The sequence below is a fragment of the Rhinichthys klamathensis genome, unplaced genomic scaffold (assembly GCF_029890125.1).
Source record: "Rhinichthys klamathensis goyatoka isolate OS25496 unplaced genomic scaffold, OSU_Roscu_1.1 h1tg000738l_1, whole genome shotgun sequence".
NCBI classification, from domain to species: Eukaryota; Metazoa; Chordata; class Actinopteri; order Cypriniformes; family Leuciscidae; genus Rhinichthys; species Rhinichthys klamathensis.
Genome location: NW_026607150.1, coordinates 255638 through 267203, shown reverse-complemented (window position 1 = coordinate 267203; position 11566 = coordinate 255638). Strand labels below are relative to the sequence as shown.

Sequence of the window (11566 nt, the reverse complement as noted above, 5' to 3'; positions counted from 1 at the left end):
TTTATGGAAATCTCTTCACAGCCTGTTGTCCTCCAGATCTATAAACATAGATTTCTTTTCATATCAAAACATTCAGATGGGTGTAATCCTACAAAATAAAAATGATGAATTTGTGGTCAATAATCTAATTATAGCTACAAAATATTATATACATAAATGTCGATTTGCTAAGTCCTCCCCCACATGGTCTGCACTTAAAAATGAACTTTTGCTGTTTCAAAACTGTCTTATAAAGGTTGAGAATGCCCAGGCCAAAAAAATGTATAATCGTTTAATAACACTTCAGATGAGCTGAGTCCCTCTTTTTGGTTTGTTTTTGTTATTATTTTGTTTTAGTTTATTTTTATTGGTTTGAGTTCTTTCAATCTAGTCTGTTCTCCCTTGTCATGTGAACAGTATTGAAATGTCTTTTCAGATGATTTGCTGGAGGTGTGACTCTTGCTTATAATACAATAAGATTTATATTATACATTTTGGGGATGTCATATTTTTCTTCTTTGTTAGACGTCTTTATTGTTTTCTGTGATAAGAAAAAAAAAAAAAAAAAAAAAAAAAAAGTGTATTTGCAAAAAAAAAAAAAAAAAAAAAAAAAAAAAAAAGCTGGCTGAATAAAGAGATTATTCCTGCCTTCGTGAAATTGCCAGATAGTGGCGTAAGTCGGCCGGCGCTGTCTCCCCGTCTTGGTGAACGTGTGTTCACCATCCATATATAAGGCGCTCCGCATGATAAGGCGCACTGACGTTTTTTGAGAAAATTAAAGGCTTTTAAGTGCGCCTTATAGTGCGGAAAATACGGTAATTCATAGTGCCAAAATTTCTGAATCTGTTTTACTTGGTTCATAAAGAAGTTCTGAATGGAACAATCCCTGGATGCTAATGATATATATACACCATTTACACAAGGATTTTTAATGTAAATATAATTCATGACCAATGTAAGGCAGAAACGCTTCTATGCTTGATCCTTTACTGCTTTCTGCGGTTTCTAAACAATTTCCTCAAATAGATAAACGTATTTGGGCCTATTAGTGTTTAATATGTGTATTCTAATTTCATATAAAATGTATCCATTTGGATTAGTTTTGACTAATGAACCTAATTTGTCAGTCGTGCATAAAAGAAATGAATGAGACTTGTGTACTGGCAGCACTGATTTAAAAGCACAATAACCAGGTTTGCTAATCAAATTTTATTAAACTGGTCTCAAACAGTAAAACATTTTGAACATATTCAACAGAAATAAATGTCATTCAGACAAAAAAATAAATTTAACACTATTTGTTGTAAAATGACTGATATGCAGATCAATTTAATCTTTATTCAGATTTTAGTCTTGTTAAATATATTCACATTAGTGTCTGGATCTTTTTTGCCCAATGATCGTACGAATCTCTTTCAGCACTTTTGCTTTATTGTTTGAGATGTTTTTCCCAGCGACCTCCATTAGATCAGTGATCATATCAGCGCTGTAAGGACCTTGAAACGTGCGATATTTTTTTCTCCAGTCCTCAATTTTATCTGATGGAACAATAACATTTAAAATCAGAACACAGTTGATATATTACATTTTATTTAGGATCATTGTAAGATTTTAACTTGCCTCCACAGTTGACCACATTAAAGAGAGGGATGTGAATCACGGTTGGAGTGTTTTGGCCTTTGAACACATAGAAATCCTTCGGTTTCTGTGAGTCCTCACTGGCAAAGTTGACCTCAGGGAAAGGGATGTTTTGTTCCCTGCATGTCTTGGCAGTGTCCTTCACTGTCTGCAGTGGGAAAGCATCACAAAATTTGCTTTTATTTTTAAATTACGAACATTTTCCAGATTATTAAACTTCTGAGTGAAGCTGTAGAGAATTAAAAACACATAAAATACCATGAAAGGATCACTCTCACTGAAATCCAGGGAAATGATGAGGTCGATGTTTCTCTCTTTTCTCAGCACTGAGAAGTAGGGTGCGTTGAGCAATATCCCGGCGTCTTCAAAGTCTCTCGTCTCACTTTCCGAAAGAGTGGAGTGCACTGCTTCATCTGAAGGGATCTCAGCATTATTATATTAATCACAGGGAATTTCCAGTTAGCAGGTGTGTTCTTACTTCTAGGCCTACCTGCCATCTTGTGGAGGAAGTTATAATTCCTGCCCCAGATCCACTGATCCATACATTTAATAATGCTTATCCATGCATCTGTAAAACAAATACACTCAACAAAATGAATTTTCTGAAGTTCTTCGGTTCTTAGGCTCAGTAAATAGGGCATATTGCAGGTTAGAGGAGCCAACGAGTCAATGTATAGAAAAATAATGTAGGAACCAGATTTTCTTTAAAATATACTTATACATGTTTTTGTGAAAAAACTAAACTAGATTTAAACTAAACGCTGTCTAGCGGTTGAAGCCGTAGACAAGCATACAACTACAAGTTACTTGCGGAGGAACTTTGTTTTGACCGTTTTCGTGAGTTGTGCTTCGGCTCCTGCGCGGATGAATCTGATGGGAAATTCCGCGAATGTCACTAACGACATCAAAACTGAACTCCCCAATAATGAAAGAAAGGCGGATATCTGAGAAATATGTATTATGAGTAAGTATTTATGTAGCTGTTGTTTTGACTTGTTGAAATTAATAGTTTTAAAATAGTGTTACAAAAGTGTGGCAATGCTAACGTTACGATTGCTATCAGACAACAGTGGAAACGAACTAACTAACTAAACAACAAAATAAAAAAGGCCTAAATGTATTTAAATTACATAGGCTATCAAATTTCTATCCATTTGAATTACACAGTTTTTACACAAACTAGTAAACTTAATGTGTGCATATTTTTCAGTCATACATAATTGAAACGGTTTAGATTTCTATAATAGCCTGTTTACGTGTTTTTTTTCATTCACAATAATCATGTTTATATATTGATAAATCTCATACATTTGAACCAATTGAATATACTCGATATAATATCGAATATATATGTCCATATATTTTCTACAATGAACAGATTTATGCTGGTCCTTTTGAAAATATGATTAATATTAATTAAAATATGATTTATATGGTGATTTAAATCAAAACATCATTAATAATAAACTAGGCCATGACTTTTTTTTAGTGCAGAAATCTGACCTGTTTTTATCTATGTATGACTGACACATGCATCACATTACGTTTAATAGTTTATGCAGTGGCGTCATGCCCATTCAAAGTGGCACGTGCCCCCTCAGATTTTTCCTCCCTGATAATTTTTTATTTCTTCAGTCTTGTTAAAATCAGATTCAGCGCGTTGTTCATCTTCAATCCGCAGCGGTGCCGAGCAGAGCGCACGTCAGAAACAGAGGACAGGGTGCGTGTGTGTGTGTGTGTGTGTGCGTGCGTGTTCATCTGAGCCTCATTGGTCTGCCACTGCTCGTCAATGTCAGAATATTTGAGATGACGAATCAAATCAAAGTAGGCGGGCTTTATGTTCACAGAAGCTGAGCGCGAATTTTAGCAGTGAGACTCGACGCTTCAGTGTACAGTCAAGTGCGAGATGTAAGTAGCTAAACTAAACATTTCATATTTGACAGTTTTTTTAGTTCATAAATGTTAAACGAATGACAAAAATAATCAGGCACACGAATATACTTTTGTCTAATTTCACCATTTTGAACTGAAAATAGGCCTATATAACGTGACTCGTAATGTAGGCTAATAGTTTACTGTCATTGTGAGGGGAAAAGACGTTTTCATTGTTAGGCACAAGATTAATAATGAATGTGTACATATTGAGAATTAATATAGTACAATTTGTAGCCTTAAGTAAATTAAAAAAGCTCAGCTTTAGGAGGGGAAGGCAAGATCAGGAGACTGAGAGAAAAAGAAAGAGTGATGGATAAGAAGTGAGAGCAGGTATTGACAAATAATCTGCCCACTGACATGGTTTTAAAGCTATTTCTTATCCTTTTTTTGGCCTTCAAACGTCTTGAAATGCACATATCAGAGAAATAAAACATTTGAACCCCCTACCCACCTCAAATTTAGGACCTCTGTGATTATAAAGCCCTGTCTACGGCCCTGTATTAGGCATAAGATCAATAATGAATGTGTACTGTGAATGAATTTAATAAACTTAGTTAGGCTACCTAGCTTTCCTAGTAGCTTTCAGTAAATAAATTCGTCTGAGAAAATGATTCATAAATCAACCTATCAGTTGACCCTATGTTTACTTTCTTCACTGACAGACAAAAATGAAAAGCCTATCAGTCAAAGCTCAACTTTAGGAGTTGTTTTGGCCTTCAAAACATCTTATAATGCACATATAATATACACATATACTTTAACTTAGTCCTCAGATAGAGGAGGGTTGCTGCTAGCTCCGTTAAGGTATTTCTGTCCCTCCCAAACTGCATTGAAATAGTATGTTTCGCAGCCAGAATTAAAAAAAATTCAGGGGGAGAAACCCCCTGACCCCTCCTAACATGATCCATATCACCCGTCAGAAAACAATTGCAACGTCTCAGATTGTGCCCCCCCAGAATTTTGGCTTGCATGACGCCCCTGAGTTTATGTTAAAACAATGGATGGAAATTTTATATGAAATTCAAACACATAAATCTTAAAGTGTAGATCAGCATCTAGTGTGGAGAATGCAGGGATGATATTAGAAACAGTTTAACCTACCAAATGGCCAGACATTAATCTGTTCACTCAAACTGTTGCATATATCCATGGTGTGACGCTTCACTGCTTTTTTATCAACAGTTTTCAGTTTTCCTCCAGAGAGGTCTGTAAAAAGACGTGACACGTATGTTAGTGAGTTCTTCTTACTGTAGTTTGTGTATTTACAATCAGAATTTATTTATAATGAAATACTTTTTAGCCAAAAGTGTTTTTTATTTCTGTTTCATGGTTTGATTTTCATAATTGTTTGCCAATTATTTATTTATTTTTGCCAGAGAAAGCAAAAATAGTCTGTAATACAAAAATTCAATTTTAAAACTACATTGAATCATTAACAGATGCTTTTATCCAAAGCGACTTACAAATAACAAATTTGAAATGCAGATATGTGAAATATGGCCTTTTGCATTTTATACAGTATTTCATATAAAAAAAAGTTTTCTTCTCAAATCTGTCAATAAAGGCGGTAACTATTTAAGCGTTCACATTGTCGACACCAACGCATAATATCATTCTGTTTATTAAACTGGTACTTCACCAAAAAATGAAAACTCTTCAATTACTCAAGCTTATGTCGTTCCAAACCCGTAAGACTTTCGTTCATCTTCAGAAAACATGACAAAAAAATTCTGACCATCCATTGACAGCTACACAACTGACACGTTTAAGCCTCAGAAACGCATGTTGTGTTGACCTGACAGCAGACGTTGTTGTGTGAATGCACGTTGGAGATTAATATTATGAAAATAAAGTGCTAAATTGTGGGGGTTTTTGCGCAAATAAAGCTTCCATAATATTGAGGTTAAACCACTGGAGTCACATGTATTACTTTAATGATGTCTTTACTACCTTTCTAGGGCTTGAAAGTGTAGCCTATTAAAGGGATAGTTCAATTTGAAATACATTTTTGATATGTTTTAGCTTACCTCAAAGGCATCCAAGATGTAGGTGTCTTTGTTTCAATTTTGATATTTTTAGGTCAAACCGTTCTTGTCTGTCAGTCATATAATGCAGGTCTATGGTCACCACCTCAAAGAGCATGCACAGAGAAGTCCAGATTACACATGATTTAATGACTCGTAAATGTAAGTACACATTGATGGCCTAAGACACGAAACGAGCGGTTTGTGTGAGAAAACCAACAGTATTTATATCATTTTTACCTCTTGTAAACACAGCCCCGTCCAAGTGATCTGAGGGCGCGGGCGCGGCGGTCTGTGCGTTACAAGAGGTAAAAACGATATAAATACTGTTCGTTTTCTCACACAAACCGCTCGTTTCGTGTCTTAGGCCATCAATGTGTACTTACATTTACGAGTCATTAAATCATGTTTAATCTGGACTTCTCTGTGCATGCTCTTTGAGGTGGTGACCATAGACCTGCATTATATGACTGACAGACAAGAACGGTTTGACCTAAAAATATCAAAATTGAAACTACTGCGGAAACAAAGACACCTACATCTTGGATGCCCTTGAGGTAAGCTAAAACATACCAATAATTAATTTCAAAGTGAACTATCCCTTTAATGTTGCGTAGCTGTCAATGGAAGGACAGAAACCTCTCAGATTTCATCAAAAAGATCTTTATTTGTGTTCTGAAGATGAACGAAATTCTTACAGGTTTGGAACGACATGAGGGAGAGTAATTAATGACAGAATTTTTTATTTTTGTGTGAACTAATCTTCAAGCGTGCTGCAGTTTTGTCATCTGCTGTTTAAACGCTTGAGCTCTTTAAAGCAGAATGTCTTTCAGCGGGTCTTTCAATCTTTTTATTAATCATCAGCTGGAAAAAAATAGTTCAAAAGTGATTCTGCGCCGTTACTTATCGGTATAGTTGTGGTGTGGACTCTGCTATTCTTGATAACCTAGTTAACATGAACTAAGAATGAACAATACTTCTTCAGCATTTATTAATCTAAGTTAATATTAATTTCAACATTTACTAATACATTATTATAATCAAAGGTTGTATTTGTTAACATTAGTTAATGCACTGTGAACTAACATGAACAGACAATGAACAGCTGTATTTTTATTAACTAACATTAACAAAGATGAATAAATACTGTAACAAATGTTTTGCTCATTGTTAGTTCATGTTAGTTAATACATTAACTAATATCATCTAATGAACCTTATTGTAAAGTGTTACCCTATTCTTTTATATTTTTATTTTCTTTTAGAACTAGCTTATATCATTATCGTTATAGTTATGGTCATTGGTGTGAACGGGCCTTGACAGCAGGTTCTCACTATCATGACTTATAAAAGTGTATTTAAAGGGGTGATTGATTATGATTTCACTTTGATTCTAACTTTAGTTAGTGTGTAATGTTGCTGTTTGAGCATAAACAACATCTGCAAAGTTCAAAGCAAAGGGAGATATTTTCTTTTTTTTTAAATAGTTTTTTAAGGACTACAACAAACAGCTGATGGGACTACACAACATTCCTCCCGGGTTAGTGACATCACTAACCCTAAAATTTACATAAACCCCGCCCCCAGAACAGACAGAATATGCTAATCAATGACTAGAGATAACTACACATAAGCTACATAAATCCATCAACTAACCATTCAGAAATGTTGTCACTTCTTCTTGAGTCTCTCCACCTTTGTCTGACTCCGGTTTGAACATAAAAGGCTAAATGTTTTTGAAATGTTCATGCGTTTGTGAGTTAATCTGAGCTGCTGACACACACACACACACACACACACACAAGTAGTGATGTGTCGTTCATGAACGATTCGTTCATTTTGAACGAATCTTTAATATGACTCGGGACTACCGAGTTGTCTCAGAGAGTGATTCGTTCATTTTGTGTTGATCGCGCATGCGCATTGCGCAACATATGGTTTCTGAATCTGTACTGGAAATGATTAGTTCATCTCTCTCGAGTTCGGGTTCGGGACGGGTCCGAGTCTTTCGTTCTTCCTGTCAGTCCCATAGAGGCTATGCTGTCAGTACCGGAAAGAGTAATGATTAGTTCATCTTCTGAGTCTTCGGGTTTGAGTCCTTCGTTCTTTTGTCACGTGACTTGTCACAATTCACAACCTTTTTACAAACAATCACGTAGTTAATGTATAATATAATAGTAGTTAATTAATGTATAATATATAATAAAACACACCACAGATGCACAAGAAACATTTAAAGAAACGGACAGGGACAATAATAAGATGGAACTTTTATTTTTCAGATAATGTTTATTTCACATATTTTGTATTTTAATTCCTAAATATAAAACAATATACATTCAGACGCAGTCAATAATACGAATCTAATATTGTATTTGATGCGAGATACCAGCGGTCACGTGACAAAAGAACGAAGGACTCAAACCCGAAGACTCGAAGAAAATGAACTAATCATTACTCTTTCCGGTACTGACAGCATAGCCTCTATGGGACTGACAGGAAGAACGAAAGACTCGGACCCGGCCGAACCCGAACTCGAGACTCGAAAGATGAACTAATCATTACTCTTTCCGGCCCTGCTGTATCACACACGGCACGGCCCAGCAGACAGATCAGAGTCAGACACTGACGAGTCGACAACTAACGTCTCGAGACACAAGAGGAGGAGAACAAACCTGATAAATATGAAGTTGCAAAGGAAAGAACGTCTCGGATGAGGAGGTGAGGTGAACTAACAGAATCAGACTGCAATAGCCTGAACTTAAAACCCCTACAACTAATCAATTCATAAAAATTTCGGTTTCTTATAATTTGGCTTTGGCTGCATTACCCTATAATTTATTTTTATTCTTTTTACAAATGTAATCAACATTTTCGTAAGTTCTAGATGTGTTGGGATATTTAACATGCCATTTTAATTATATTATGCTGAAATGAACGAAATGACTCGAAAAAAGATTCGTTCATTTTGCTGAACGAGACTCAAAGATCCGAGTCAGTAAAATGATCCGAGCTTCCCACTACTACACACAAGCTGTTGAAGCTCCGCCCTCTGTGCCGGGAGCTGCAGCTCATTTGCATTTAAAGGGACAGACACAAAAATGGTGCGTTTTTGTTCACCGTCAAAAAATTACAATTTTAAAACGCTATATAAAAATATCTGTGGGGTATTTTGGGCTTAAATTTCACATACACACTCTGGGGACATCAGAATTTATTTTACATCTTGTGAAAATGGCATTATACTACCCCTTTAATTAAGACTTGAACACAAGGCTGTGATGGACATACAGACCATTCAATGGTTTGTTACCGGTCAGTGTTGTTCTGATGGATTCATCAAGAGCAGTCGAAACGGAGAGATTCATGTCCACGATTTTCATGAGCTCCTGGTAACATTGGTCTGTAGCTGGAGAGTTTGGATCTGGTTGACTCCGCTCTGATATATTGTGCAGTAGCGCTTCTGGAGGCCCGAGGTTGAGTCCCGCCGCAAAGTCTTTTCCCGATCCTGTTCCCTTCTCTCTTCTCAATCCTTCCTGTCTCCTCTTGTCCTGTTCTATACGTAAATATATAATTACATTCAGCATCATTAATCCAGTCTTCAGTGTCACACGATCCTTCAAATAAAAGCAGCCTTGGTGAGCAGAAGAGATTTCTTTAAAAACATAAAATCAGGGCTGTTAAATATTTAAGTAAATAATAAAACCTAAGAAATGCTTTACGTTTCCTCATTTCCTCAAGTATTTTTTCCTTTTGTTGAAAGAAATCTGAAAAACAAAAACAAAAATCAAATGGATGGTAATGATTTTAATCATTTCAATTTACGCTGAATTCAGTCCTCAGAACAATTGCAGCTGCACCTTTTATCTTTTGCAAGATTTGTTTCTTAATATCGTCTTCATCAGCTAAAGTGCTGGTACACAGAGCTGCAGAAAAACACACAACATCAGCAAACATGAATTTTACAGTAAAACAGTGGACACAGGTACTATAACACCCTAACCAGTGTTGGGGAAAGTTACTTTGAAAAGTAATGCGTTACAATATTGCGTTACTCCCTTAAAAAGTAACTTATTGCGCTACTTAGTTACTTTTTTAGAAAAGTAATGTGTTACGTTACTTTTGCGTTACTTTTTTTCCACCTGGGCTGGGCTTGTTTTTTTATACCAAAAAAGACATATTTTTGGGCAAATGTAAAGACCCTTTCACACCAAAAGTGAAATAATAAGCCTCAGACTGAAGGAAATGCAGATTTACTCCTGTACAGTAGAGTACAGTAGTGTTCAGTAGAGGGCGCCGCTCAAACAAACCTTTCAGCTGCTGCTGTTCTGGGTAACAGAAGAAGAGGATGCAGGAGAAACAAATTTAACACTTACTTTACCAATAAAAACATATAAAAAAAATCTATAGTCATTTTTGCTTATGGTTTAACTGAAAAATCGGAGGTCAGAAGCAAGTACTTTGGTCAATAAAGATTAAATGCATAAAAAAATGTATGTTTTATTTAACATATTTAGGTATTGGAGGTTTGCATAGTGTTCTGATTCTGCATTTCACTGATTTTATTCATTTTGAGGAATATTGAATCTTTTTTTGTGCAAGTGAGATGAGTAAATCCACGCTTACATTTAATCTAGAACTATAATAACCATCATGTTTACACACAACGCCTCTGCACTTCGATTTGTCTTAACATTAGGACAGAAGACCTGTCAGTCAATAAAGGGGAAAACAAAGTAACTTGCGCTACTTATTAGAAAAAGTAACTCAGATATTTTGTAGTAAATTTTAAAAGTAATGCGTTACTTTACTGGTTACTTAAAAAAGTAATCTGATTATGTAACTCAAGTTACTTGTAATGAGTTACCCCCAACACTGACCCTAATACATAACATAAATCCCACATATTTTAACACAATACGCTTATAATGCAGGCCTGATCACACAGATTGAGATTTAAGTCAATGATGTACAATCTAAAATATAGACTGATATCAGAAATATTAAAGTCCCCATTAAGCGGGCCGGAGCGATTAAGGGTTTTCTTAAGGGGTGTCGTGTTAGCGGCCCCTAAGTGAATATCTAATGATCTTTGCAACGGAAGTGAATCAATCAAAACTAACTTTAGCTGGTAAATGAAGGTGACTTGGCTTGACTTTAACAGAGTTTGTTACCTTGAAGGTACAGCATGTCAAATTCATCCTGTTTATTTTTCTTAGAGCCTTTGTGAAACTGACTGCCAAAGTTTGAGGCGTCCACAAACGCTCCAGTGAGAGAATAACCTGCTTCATGTGGAGTGATCTCGAACCAGGGGTCTGCAGACAGAAACACGTCCATATAACAGCTGACACAAACACATTAACTCTCTGTCTTTCTTTTAGACAAACACAGACCTCCTTCATTTAGCTGTTTGCCTTGCTTGTCGATCACTGTGTAGATGGGCAGCGGGTCTTTACTCTGCTGGCTCCACTGCTCTGTGAGTGTGTGTTCATCGATCTATAACAAGTTCAAGTAATAAAGCTTAATTTTCTCAGCAATAAATATCTCTTTATAAAGATTCGCAGAACAAATGGAGCCTCGAGTATCTTTACATTTCTGCAGTCAGTGCAGTGAGAGACTTTATAAAGAAGTAAAGTTAATTTCATCGCCATTGCATTCATGTTTGAGATAAAGAAATATGACTGTTTGACCTCATGAGAAATGTTCAGAATAAAACACGGACTTTGAAGTACAAGTCATTTTTGGAGATTTTTTTTCTGACTTTTCACATCAGTTTTATCTCTATAAATATCGTGCCATTTGCTGAAGATACCTTTATTCATGCATTATAGGCCAGCATACAAATGCAGTCGCATGCGTCATCCTCCTTGTTCTTCAGCTCTTCACCGAGCTTCAAACTCAGAAGTGTTGTACCTCATTTCCCTCCTTCTTGGAACAGTATGCATAACTCAACGTTCCCATTCATTTGGTTCACTCGGTACAACACACACC

The 11566-nt window shown here is 35.9% G+C and overlaps 1 protein-coding gene across 1 annotated transcript in view; it reads right to left on the bottom strand.

Annotated features, from left to right (window-relative positions):
* Positions 1-1350: 1350 nt before the first annotated feature.
* The window catches only part of pla2g4cl1 (phospholipase A2, group IVC (cytosolic, calcium-independent), like 1), a 28284-nt gene continuing 18068 nt past the window's right edge, over positions 1351-11566 (bottom strand). The window contains exons 5-12 of the mRNA XM_056242653.1: positions 10969-11071; positions 10750-10890; positions 9886-9903; positions 9436-9501; positions 8889-9131; positions 1876-2030; positions 1600-1765; positions 1351-1517 (exon numbers count right to left, since the gene is read on the bottom strand). Of these exons, the coding sequence (XP_056098628.1) occupies positions 1351-1517; positions 1600-1765; positions 1876-2030; positions 8889-9131; positions 9436-9501; positions 9886-9903; positions 10750-10890; positions 10969-11071 (1059 nt within the window). The remainder of the gene's footprint in view (positions 1518-1599; positions 1766-1875; positions 2031-8888; positions 9132-9435; positions 9502-9885; positions 9904-10749; positions 10891-10968; positions 11072-11566) is intronic.